The sequence below is a fragment of the Tachypleus tridentatus genome, chromosome 2 (assembly GCF_004210375.1).
Source record: "Tachypleus tridentatus isolate NWPU-2018 chromosome 2, ASM421037v1, whole genome shotgun sequence".
NCBI lineage: Eukaryota > Metazoa > Arthropoda > Merostomata > Xiphosura > Limulidae > Tachypleus > Tachypleus tridentatus.
This window is the reverse complement of record NC_134826.1, coordinates 92,650,902-92,664,546: the sequence shown is the minus strand read 5'-3', so window position 1 is coordinate 92,664,546 and position 13,645 is coordinate 92,650,902. Positions and strand designations below refer to the sequence as shown.

Here is a 13,645-nt window from a genome sequence, read left to right as displayed (position 1 = left end):
ATCTTAGAAAAGCAGACACTCATGATTGGAAATGCTGTCTGTTATTTCCTGAACTTCTTTTGAACCATCCTTCCATTTCTATTTATACAGATGGTTTGAAATCATTTGAGTGTGTGGGTTCTGCCATGGTTTGTTGTGGTTGTGTGTAGAATCTCTTCTACAGCTTTTGTGATCACTGCTGAACTGTATGCCATTTCTCTTGCCCTGGATTACATAGAAGCTAAGCAGTACTCAAATTGTACTATTTATACTGACTTGCTTACTTCTATACTGGCCCTGGAATTGCCTCACGTCAGTTCACACCCTGTTCTTGCCGATATTCAAAACCAACCTGCCCAATTATCTTTAACATCTACTTCTATCCAGTTTTTCTGGATACAGGGCCACGTTAGTATTCACAGGAACGAGCTGGCTGACACCACAGCTAAATATCTGCTCTGGACTATCTCTACCGTGCCTGTTCCATGCATGTACTGTATTTCTCTATTCAAGGCTCGGTAGAGGGAACTAGCTGCATCAATATAGCACAATACTATTGGTGAAGAGTAGTCACATGATATATATTCAGTAGAGGCATGAATTTGGTGGAGTTATATAGAGTTGTGTGCAGAATGTTAAAATTGTTTTACCAATGCTTGGAGGGTAGAAAGAAGATTTAGATACTTTTGTGTGATAGGAGGCAAAACTATATTGTAAATCTAAAGTTATTGGACCTTTTACAATAATGCATTTATATCAAAGATGGCTGTTTGAATGTGGTTTTAAATTAAGCAATATAATATTTCCATGGTAAAAACCAAACAGTAATGAAAAAAATTGTTGGTAATACAAAAAAAATTAAGTACATATCAGAAACACATTTGCCATATAAGAAAGTGTGTAAACTTCTTGGAAATTTTTTCATCAAAGCTTTATTGTTACTTTTAATTAAGTTAATTAAATGTTATATTTATTTACAATTTTGAGCAATAGTTTAATAATTTGGAGGTAATGAAAGTTAACATACTATTTTTTTTTTTTATGATGTTTCTTGGATATAGTTTGCATAAAAACAACTGGGCCTTGTGAAGTTTGAGTCTGCAATTATTCATTACAATTTTACACAACTTTAATTTAATCTTGCACTTTTAGCCACCTAGCAGTAATTTTCTTGGGACAATGTTTGTTTTTTGAATTTCCTGCAAAGCTACACGAGGGCTGTCTGCTCTAGCCATCCCTAATTTAGCAGTGTAAGACTAGAGGGAAGGCAGCTAGTCATCACCACCCACTGCCAACTCTTGGGCTACTCTTTTTACCAACGAATAGTGGGACTGACTGTTACATTATAATGCCCCCACGGCTGAAAGGGCGAACATATGTGGTGCGACGGGGATTCAAACCCTCGACCCTCAGAATATGAGTGGAATATCTTAAACCCACCTGACCATGCTCTATATGTGTTTGGGACAAATTAATGTATTAAATTGAATAATCCTATGTGAGTTGTGAACAAAAGTTTATGTTCAAAGGAAGACCTCTGTCATTAATTCAAATTTAAGTAGAACAACTTTGCAAAATATAACTGTGCTCTATTAACAGCTGTTGCAAATCTTCTTTCAATATTTCTTATTTTATTAGGTCTTTTATGAGCCAGTGAGAGACATTTTTGTTGAAAAAACAAATTACCCAATCAGATTCTTCTTAATGTCCAAAAAATTTTGATTTAAATTACTGGCTGAAAAGAAGACATTTCCTGCACATTTTTAGTGTTCGGGTGGCAAAAAGTGATTTGAAGTGGTTAGGTGACTGAAATCTGTCAGCTTATCACAAGTTTAACAGCCAAGCACATTCTGAAGTAAATGGCTAAGTTGAATATTATGCTTGTAGCTGCTTTCAGAGTGTTTCTTTGCTTATACTGCTCCTGACTATCATGATGATTCACATTTCCCTACCGAATTGTGGGTGAAAATATTCATATATCAGTTGAAGGCTATATGTAAAAATGTTGATGGTTGCTAAATTAATAACACTGAGAACCTGGATTTATTGGTTCAAACTGAGCTTATTCCCATTCAGTTCACCTTACTACTAGCTAGCACAGAGACTTGATGATACTGTATTTCATTTAAAAAATTTTATCAGTTAACAAATGAAAGTTGCTTCAAAAAGATGCATCTAAAATCATTTGTTTTGTTAGTCTTTAGATTGAAGTTATTTTTAATATTCAAAAATTGTAGTGTAAAGATATCTCTTGGTTCTTGAGGGATGTGTTTAGTTTGCCTTAACTGATGTAATTTGATGATTTTATGTTACAGTAATTCATATTAGACAGAAAAAATGCATTGTGAGAGTTAAATAATAACTTGCCACTCCAAAATGTCTTTTACTGTCAATGAAGTAATTAAAAAGTAGACAATAAAACTAAGGTAAAATCAATTTGTAAAATATTTGTAATTTTCTGTTAAAAACAAGACTAAATTGATTTTACTTTTGTTATATTATTTTTTAATAATAACAACAGTAATAACTCCTTTACATAATTTTGGTATATCTGACTTCAGTGTAATTATTAGTAAATAAATTTTATTTCTTTGAAAGATTGCATTCATAGATACAAAACTCTTTATAATAATTTTCAAACATGTAATATGAATTTGTTAAAAATGTCTTGTTTTTCTGAAATGGATGACCAAATTTTTTTTTTTTACTTAATATTATGTACAGATTCTTATACTTGAATGAACAAAATAGCAAAACATTAACAGATCATTAAGTGCGGTTGACACTAATTACTACTAGAAAAAACAATTTGTAATGAATATGAATCAAATTTACCTTTTTACTTTTGAATTATAATCAATAAATGTATTAATCACAGAACAGCTCGTGGAAATAACCAGGGATCAGCTCTGTCTTTTGTTAGTATGAAAGAAATTCCTTTTATGGAGGAAGTGGAAAAACATTTTGCTACTCCATCAGGTAAATATTTATTAGTTTTCTTAATTTTTTACTTGTGGTAATGCTATGGAATTTAAAAATTTTTATTGGTTATTCTTATCTTCATTTTCTGCTTATTTTTACTAAGAATTCAAAGTTTTAGTATTTTATTGCAGATAAATCTCTTTACCATATTTTTTACAAATTTGGAGAATGAAATTGAGTCTGCAGAATACTGATGGCCTTAACTTTTGTATTCAGCAGAAATAATTTTTTAATAATGTTTGGCTTTAACCCTAGAAATATCACTTGCTAATTTAACACTTTATAAGTCAGTATGTTTAAAAAATCTTAAATTCCTCATAGTATGAGAATTGTGCCAACTGCTTTCCAGATTTCTTCTCTTTAATTTATTTAATCCCTTTTCTGAGAATTATGAAATTTAGTTTAAGTTATTCATTATGTTATCTCTCGGGAAAAGCATAATTTCTATAACCTTTTAGTCGTACTTGGTTACAGAACAATGAAATAGAAAATTTGAATTTCCTCTTTATATGCACTTGTCACATTTCTCTGGGAAATTCGGTTGTTTAATGCCATGTTATTTATAACCAACAGAAAGGCATATTTTTAATCTATTGAATTGCATATCATGTCATGTTTATTGCATAGAGACTTTTATATTTCACTTCCATTCCAAACGGGAAATACGTTAAAGAAAGTAGCTTAATTTTTAATGTTTCTTATCACATAGTTAAAGCTAGAAACATTTAGACAGTTGTGGGACATATTCTACTTTTTGTTCTGTTATTTTTAGAAAATTATTTAATTAAATAAAAAACTTGTAGTACAGTTATTTTAAAATAGATTAAATTTCATTTGAGAACCAATAGCAACAAAACCCATAAGTACTGTATTTCTTGTTTTCTATGTGTATTCTTTATTAATATAAAAGTAACTTAAATGTGAAGTAGAAACTTGTACAATAGATAGGGTAAAATAAAGATTAAAGATTTTTTAAGAGGTATGCTTGCAAGCAACTTGTGAATATCCCATGCATTATATAATTCAATAGGATAATATTAGCTATATGTTGGCAAGTGTTTTACAAATTTGTGATGGGAATGTCAGTTTTATATAAAGTTCAAAGGCCAATAAAATAATATAATTTAATTGTAAACAGATGTTTACTGTTACCAGTTTAAAGCTATTTAAGATAAATTTAATTTCATGTGTTATGTAATAAATAATTTTTCAGACATATCCCCAGTTTATTATGTTATGTATGTAACATATTACAATTTCAAATAGCAGAAAATTTTTAATTATCTTAGAAGATAATTGAATTTTGGTATGCATGTGTGTGTGTAAAAAGTATGTTATTTGCCAACAAGATTAATACACACAATGTTGTTTCTTAACACACATTTTAATATACAAGCAACAATATATATGTAAAAAGGGCAGGTTTGGTTTGAGAAAATTTTTTATGTAGAGCAGCAAACAATGTTTCAACCTTGTTTGGTCATCATCAGGTTCTCAAAGAAAGAAAGAGGTAACTGACTGATAGCTGACCACATGTTTGAAGGGGGTTGTGTAATTGCATGTATTGCAGATGATGATTGCAGAAGGTTGAAACATTGTTCGCTCCTCTGCATAAAATTTTCTCAACCCAAACCAGCCGTTTTTATGTATATATTTTTCTCTACAAGTGGGTTTTCTCATCATCACTGATACAAGCTATGATAAAATGTGTAATAGTTATTACATATAATGGTTTACATAAGATTTTTAGAAACTGCAATAATAGTGTTCTATCTGGTCTGGAACGAAATGTTTTTAATGGTTTACGTTCACGATGAGCACATTCATTCTGACTATTGTTACACCTCAATTAAGCTAGCACTATCTTTTCTTGGGTGGACTCGCAACTTTTACAGTTTGACTTATTACAGACAAAGAGATTTAACATCCTCATAGAATTACTAACATTGGATGCAAATTTGCTGAATTTAAACTTTCCTGGTCATATTCTGTAGTTTTCTGATTAATAAGCATTAGCTACAATTATAGCTTACGAGATTAATAGTATACTGACTGTAGCTATCCAATAGTATTCTATTACTATCTTTTAGATATGCAGTGGTTATCATTCCATACCAATCAATGAACTTAAATGTTCATCAGTGTCAGAAGACCACTACTTTTGTAAACCACTTATTGTTGAATTGCACTTTCAAAAACCTTCTACAAATTTAGGGACTTGTGCAATACATAACCAACTATGTCACATGCATCAAACTGAAACAAATGTAGGTATTACAATAAATGTATAACTCTTTAAATATGTTACATATGTTAATTTGAAGTAATTCTACTGAAACGAAGGTGTAACAGAAATTAGATTTTTAACAAGAAAGTATTTTTAAACTTAATGAAAACTGAATTTTTTAAAATTTTGTTAAGATATACAAACCATATTAGAAGTTACAGTATGTGAACTGTAATAATCAATGTGGGGTCATGAACATGGTTGTTTTAGTCAAACTTGTAGTGAGAAAGTTAACCCTTTCACTGCAGTCTCTTACAGTACACACAAGTTTGTATACACATTTGCACATGGTAAGCATTTATATTATAGCTTTTAATGCAGTATGAATGGGTCATACTGAAGTTCTCAGTGACTTTCAACATGACACTGTCATAAGATACCACCTTTCCAACAAGTCAGTTTGTCAAATTTATGCCCTGCTAAGCTTCTTTTACAAAGTGACTCTGTCTTGCCTGTGTTTTAGTGGACTAGTATTTTGTAATGTATAGCCGCATTTCAATTATTATACATTATATATGTATATACATTATTACTATTTAGAAATAATTTGTATAATTATATGTAATTATGAAGGTAATTGAAATGTAGGTTAGTTACTGATAGGTGAGTTAAGATAAGATTAAGTAAAATAAATAATAGTTTTTCATAAGGCACAAGCCCAAGTAGCTACTAGCAGTTTGTGGGTTATGTAATTTGTTATAACTTGAGCTGCACCTTCCCTATGTGATTACAACTTATAATGGCACAGGTGATAGTTACATGTAGATCAAAAGGAATGAAACAATAACATTTAATTATAAATAGATGTATACTACTATAAACTACATTCTTTTATCCTAGGTAGCTAAGTTCAATGTCACAATTTGAAGTCATTTTAGAGAAAGGGTAATTCAGGCTTATTTTGATTCTTTCTTGTTGTTGTTGGTTATGAGGTTGATCAAATTCATTCCATTTCGAGATAGGACACACAAAATAACAAACTAGAAAGTTGTACTGAAACAAAAAAGTCTGAAACCCATTAAGGAAGTCTAATGGATTACACAAAGGAAATCTGAAATTTTTGAGATGGGAAAAGGTATATTTAACAAGAAAATTACTTTACACACATACTGCTCAAAACAAATACTCTATATTCATGGACAAATCTATTTTCTTATTTTAATGAAGCATTTTTAATAATTTTTTTGTATATGAAAGACTTGTAATATTAACTGAAAGACTGCCAAGTTTTGAGAAGATAAACATACTGTACTGAAAGTTAGAATGATTAAATGCAAAAAGAATAAATGAATGCAAAGAGACCTTATGGTTGGTCAAATATACTGAGAGTTGAAAGCCCTGATGCCCTTTTATTATAACTTCCTTTAAGTGGGAAAGTGCACTTGGCTTCTAAAACTGACTGTTGCTAGAGTACCTTACTTTGTGATGCGAAGTTCTATTTTATGACTACAACAACTTTCAAATTATATTTTATTTGCTTTTTGAAGAAACTTTCCTTCCAATATTATCAGTGTGACTCTCACATGTGTGCGCAGAAGGACGGACAGATGTGTGCACACATAGACAGATGGACACCCCTTCCAATTATTTCACCAACACCCATTTCTAACAGGTACATAAAATCAAGCATACAGTTATGCCATCTCTATAGACAAACATTGGCAGAAGAATGGGTCGTACTGAAGTGTTCAGTGACATTCAACATGACACTGTCATAGGATGCCACCTTTACAACAAGTCAGTTTGTTAAATTTCTGCCCTGCTAGGGCTTTCCTGGTCAACTGTAAGTGCTGTTATTGTGAAGTGGAAACACTTAGGAGCAACAACAGCTTGGTCACAAAGCAGTAGGGTACACAAGCTCATAAAATGGGACCTCTGAGTTCTGAAGCACTTAGCACATAAAAATCATTTGTCCATAATTGAAACACTTGCTACTGAGTTCCGAACTGCCTCTGGAAATAACGTCAGCACAAGACCTCTTCATCGGGAGCTTTATGAAATGGGTTTCCATGGCAAAGCAATCACACACGAGCCTAAGTTCACCATGGGCAATTCCAAGTGTTGGTTGGAGTGGTGTAAAGCACACTGCCATTGGACTCTGGAGCAGTGGAAATGTGTTTTCTGGAGGGATGAATCACACTTTGCTATCTGGCAGTCTGACAGACAAATCTGAGTTTGACAAACGCCAGGAAAGTTCTTTTTGGAGGAGGAATAATGGTTTGGGGCTGTTTTTCATGGTTTGGCTCTTTAATTCCAGTGAAGGGAAATCTTAATGCTACAGCATACAATGACATTCTAAAGAATTATGTACTTCCAACTTTGTGGCATCAGTTTGGGGAAGGCCCTTTTTTGTTTCACTATGACAATGCCCCCATGAACAAAGCGAGGTCCATAAAGACATGCTTTGCTGAGGTTGGTGTGGAAGAACTTGACTGGCCTAAACAGAGCCCTGACCTCAACCCCATCAAATACCTTTTGGGATGAATTGGTGCGCCAGGTCTTCCTGCCCAACACCAATCCCCTTCGTGTGGATTCCTATATGTGGTGAAGGGACTTCCCAGGGAAGGTTCTGTTCTGAAGGTTCTGGGATCTAAACATCCACATGTTTGCCGTGTGTGGCTACCCGTGAAGGGGAGGAGAGGATCCTGGTGGTTGAGGGGTCCAAACCTAACACACCACTTTGGCCTTGAATTCCTGTAGACAGGTGGCCTTTGGGTCAATTGGCTGGTCCACGTGGGCTAGAGTCAACCAGTTACCAGTGTTAGAAGTTCTCAACAGGTGTTGTGGACATTGTTTTTGATGCTGGTGTTTGGGTATAGTGCTCACAAAACCCTGGCATTGCTGCAATGTCCTTGCATGACATTGTATTGCATCCCCTCATAGGGTTCGATGGTGGGTGGGGTCAGTGGGCACCGAAATTTTATTTTTTTCGTATGGATCCTCCTACAAAAAATTTAAATAAATTAGTGAAAAAACGACCACATCTTGAAGACTCGGCAATCTTCATCTGTACCACCAGTTGTACCTCATTTTCTTATATTACATTCTCTTTCAGAAAAACCTTTGGAGCAAATGTCCCCCTTTTTTAATTCAGAAAGGACTAGAGGGACTTGCTAGCTCTCCAAAGTTAGTAAAGAAGCTTCAATCTGGAGACGTATTGTTTGAAACATCCGCATCCCAACACAGTGAACTCCTCTTGAATTCAAAGGCAATTGGGGATGTACCTATTGAGGTTACCCCTCATGCTACCTTGAATTCATCATGAGGAGTTATTGTTGAGAGGGATTTGAAGAATGTCCTCGAGTCAGAGATTCTCGCTAATTTCTCCACTCAAAGAGTTTCTGTAGTGAAGCGCAAAGATGGAGTTACACTGCTGACAAATATCCTTGGTTTTGACATTTACATTCCAAACCCTCTCCAATGTTTCCGATGTCAGAGGTTCAGCCACTCGTGATTCCCTGACGTACTTGTTGTGGTGGCAAGGACCACAATGCCTTTAAGTGTGAAACGAACCCACATTGTGTCAACTGCAATGGTTCTCATCCTTCCTACTTTCGTTCTTGGAGTAAAATGAAATGCAGCGTTTGAAAACGACTCATAAAATCACTTATCCTGAGGCTCTGAAATTGCTGTCCGTCACTTCATCTTGGACATATGCTGCTGCACTTTGTTCCACTACTTCAGTGCCTCCAAGAGAATTGTTCTCAAAACAAATGAAAAGCCTTTTGACATCCATGGTTAAAGTTGATGAATCAAATTCTACACCCATCTCTGTTCCTCCCATACATTCCAACAAATCCCATGATCCACATCCTATGGTTCCAGGTACAGGCATTTCTTCAAATACATCTTTTTCTCCCCCCAAGTTGCAAAACATTCATTTGTTCATGTCCTCAGTCACTGGAATCCCCTTCCAACAACAATAAGGACAGTAAGGAAAAGACGTGGTCACAAACAGAAGGGTTTTCCAGCCAATTTGCATACACATCATTAGAAATGGCCACCTTGATATAATGGAACTGTTGAGGTTTACGTTCTAATGTGGATGATATCAAAACACTGATTGCCTCCTACCATCATGTATGTCTTTCCTTACAAGAAACATTTCTGAAACCTGCCAATACAGTCATTTTTTAGCTGTTTTCTCTGTACGTAAATGACAGATTGTGTGATGGATGAGTACATGGAGGGGTGGCACTATTGGTTGATCAGCATGTGTCCACCCTGTCTTTGTCACTCAACACATCCTTGGAGGCCATAGCTGTCCATGTTTCCTTGGGTCATACCATCACTATTTATTTTCTCTACCTGTCACCTGGAGAGACATATGATCTATCAGACCTTGATGCTCTCGTTGAACAGTTGCTGTCTCCCTTTCTGATCCTGGGGGACTTAAATAAACATCATCCTCTCTGGGGAAGTGCTGTTATTGATAGGATGGGTCGCTCTGTACAGTGTATGCTCTCTGATCACAACCTTTCTCTTTTTAATACTGCTTCCACTTATTTTCATGCACCTGGTCTGTTTTTTGCTGCTGTTGATCTCTCGGTTTACTCCCCTTCATTTTTCTTCCATATTTCATGGAGGTTTGACAATAATCCATGAGGCAGTGATAATTTTCCTATACTTTTGAGAGATACTGGCTGTACTCAATGCCACCTTACCCGTGTGCCTCGGTGGAAGCTGGATCATGCAAACTAGCCCTCTTTCACTGCTCTCACAGAACTCGATCTTGCCGTCAATAGACAGCAGTGTGGCAGCAGTAACTAACTATTATACAAGCAGCTGCTCGATGTATTCCTAAACCCTCGACACGTTTTTCACTATACCTTCATCCGTGGTGGAATCCCACCTGCCACGTGGCACAGAAGGCTCCAAAACGGGCCTGTGATACGTTTCATAGGTATCCCACATTGCATTGCTTTCCAGCACGCCCGTGCATATGCTTGATGGGTAAGACGTCAAAGCCAGAATAAATCTTGAATTAAGTTCCCAACCAGCATATCCTCTACCACCAGTTCCAAAGTCATATGGGACAAGATTCAAAAGGTCAGTGGGCACAACAGATCTGTCCCCCTCTCCATCTTACTCTGATGGCCAGGAAGTGGCTGATACCCAGAGCATCGCCGATACTCTAGATGAAAGCTTTTGCTGGGTATCTACCACTTCTGCTTCTTCTCTCACCTTCTTAGCCATCAATACTCAGGCGGAGCAATCGCTTCTTTTCTTTCAAGCTGATTGTCTCTATGACTATAATTGTCCTTTACACTGGTGGAACTCGAACTGGCCCTTCATCGGTCAGGCAGTACATTGGTAGGACCTGATGATATACACTATGAAATGGTGTGCCTCCTGTCTCCTGCATCTCTTTGTCCAGTTGTTTTTAACCGGATCTGGCAGGAGAATGTTTGTTTTTCCTGATGCCTGGTGCCACACTACTGTCCTACCTTTCTCCAAGCCTGGGACGGATCCAAAGATTCCTTCAAACTACCGTCAAATTGCTTTGACGAACTTTCCCTGTAAAACCATAGAGAGTATGGTAAATGCTTGTCTTGTTTGGTTCCTCAAATCAAACAACCTCCTCTTGCCCACCCATTGTAGGTTCTGACGATAGTGCTCCACCATGGACCACCTGATTCGACTTGAAACCTCAATCAGAGAAGCCTTTCTCAAATGACAACATCTTGTATCAATATTTGTTGACATTGAGAAGGCTTATGATACAATAGAGAGGTATGACATTTTGCGAGACCTCCATATATATGGGTTATGTGGTCATTTGCCCATTTTTATTGAAAATATTTTAATGGACAGGAGATTCTGAGTTCATGTGGGTTCAACACTTTCCCATTCTTTTCTACATGAACTTGAGTGCCTCAGGGCTGTGTTCTGAATGTCACACTTTTCATTATAAAAATTAATGCCATCACTGAACATCTTCCTCTCACTGTTGCAAACAGGCTCTATGTTGACGACTTTCACATCTCATGTCAGTTGTTGAACATGAGGTATATTGAGCGGCAGCTACAGACTACCAACAATTGTTTACTGAAGTGAACCACAGGAAACAGCTTTACCTTCTCTCTCTCTAAAACTGTTTGCATGCACTTTTGCTGCCAACAGGGTATTCACCCTGATCCTGAATTCAATATCAGTAAAGTTATGCTGCCTGTGGTCCCTGAGACAAAGTTCTTGGGGCTTATCTTTGGTTGGAAGTTGAACATTATACCACACATCAAGCATCTATGGGTCAAATGTACAAGAGCACTGAATGTCCTCCATGTTCTCTCTTCCACCATCTGGACAGCAGATTGATGTTCTATGCTAAAGATATATTGTGCTCTTATTTGTTTAATACTCCACTATGTCTATGGCTCTGCCATTACTTTGGCCTTAAAGATGCTGGACCTCATTCATCATCAAGGACTTTGGCTCTGCACTTCCCCAGTTCAGAGCTTATACGTAGTCTCGGGAATCTTCTATGCACCTCTGCCATTTGTCTTTACTATATGCTTCAAAACTTTGTCTATTCTGAGAAAATATGATCCACCATGGAAGGAAAACACAATCTCAGGTGGGATGCTTTGGTGAAGAACAATCTGCCATTGCTCCTTTTGGCCTTCGTATCCAGGTGCAGTTGGATGAATTGGATCTGTCTTTGAATAACATTGCTGTATCCACTGGTTAGCCCATCCCACCATGACTTCTTATGGCCCCCCAATGTGACCTATCTTTAAGTCATCTTAGAAAAGCAGACACTCATGATTGGAAATGCTGTCTGTTATTTGCTGAACAACTTTCAAACAATCTTTTCATTCCTATTGATACAGATGGTTTGAAATCAGGTGACTGTGTGGGCTCTGCCATGGTTTGTTGTGGTTCAACGGTTGTGTGCAGAATCCCCTCTACAGCTTCCGTGTTCACTACTGAACTGTATGCCATTTCTTTTTCCCTGGATCACATAGAAGCTAAGCATTACTCAAAGTGCACTATTTATACTGACTCGCTTAGTTCTTTACTGGCCCTGAAATGACTTTACGTTGTTCTCGCTGATATTTAAAACCGACTGGCCCATTTCTCTCTAACATCTACTTCTATTCAGTTTTTCTGGATACCAGGCCATATTGGTATTTGTCTGCAAACATGTTTGCAGACACTGCCGATAAATTTATCTGCTCTGGCATTATCACCACTGTGCAAATTCCATACATGGACTATGGTCCTGTATTCAAGGCTTGGCTCCATGCCAGCTGGCAATCGACTTGGAGTGAGCAACGCGACAACAAACTTTTCCAAATAAAACCCTATACTGGACTTTGGCCATCTAGCTTCTGTAAGGTTCGGAGGGAGGAAGTTGTTCTAACTAGACTGCACATTGGTCAGTTTTTTAACTCATCATTTTCTTTTATCTGGAACTGATGCAACAGTGTGTAATTTGTGTAACACTCGGATCTCTGTAAGCCACATTTTACTTTCTTGCCCTCGTTACGACTCTCAACAACGGCACTATTTTAAACGCGTTCTGTCCCAAGATTTGTCCGTAACATTGGACAGTGTTATTGGTGATGGTGACGCTGTCCACCTTGATAAAGTTTTTAGTTTTTTAATGGCCAATAATCTGTTTCATCTCATTTAGGTGTTGGATATTTATTCATTACACCTTTTTAATTGTGGTTCCCTTTTAAGAGTCACAATCTCTCTAGTTCAATTTGAAATTGGAAAATGGCCATGACATTAAATAACTCTACACCAGGACTGGAAAGGCCAACTTCAGGTGACTAACGCTGCTGTTTGAACTATCCATTTGATTATGTGATAAAAACACCTGATCATCAAAAATCTATGTTGTATCGTATTAGTGCTGAAGCCATACCATGATCATAATGAGTCATCTGTTGTAGCAAATATTAGTGATGTAGACAAACCCGGTAAGTTAAATTGGTGTCACTAAAACTGATATTGATGACAAAAACGTTGTGAAAATTAAACTCAACTATGAAAGCATAGGAAATCTAACATTGGCTCAGTCTACATGACTGACTATGTGGCCTTTTTGTACTCATTTAAATTATTTTTAGATTTAACACTTTTAAACTTCATAAGAATGTGTACATCTTCACAAAATTTGGCAGTATTTCAGTTAATATTGTAAGTCTTTAACATGCAAAAAAACATTTTTAGTGATGTATTTTTATAATGAAATAAGGATTTGTCCATGAAAATATGAAGTATTTGTTCTGAATATTCTGTGTGGAAAGCAAGTTTTTATGTTAAAATTAAAAATATTTTCCTTTATCTCAAACTTTCTTTGTGTTATTCCTAACATCTCCTACATACATTTCACATGTTTTTCTCTGTAAAACAGATCTTGTAACCATCAAAAGAAATAAATCTAAA

At 36.0% G+C, this 13,645-nt stretch overlaps 1 protein-coding gene across 3 annotated transcripts in view; it reads left to right on the top strand.

The window, feature by feature from the left end:
- Positions 1-13,645, top strand: part of Ddx56 (putative ATP-dependent RNA helicase DDX56) — a 98,534-nt gene that overhangs the window by 64,168 nt on the left and 20,721 nt on the right. For all 3 annotated transcript variants that reach the window (XM_076489464.1, XM_076489465.1, XM_076489463.1), the window contains one exon: positions 2,858-2,958. In XM_076489464.1, coding sequence (XP_076345579.1) covers positions 2,858-2,958 — 101 coding nt within the window. The remainder of the gene's footprint in view (positions 1-2,857; positions 2,959-13,645) is intronic.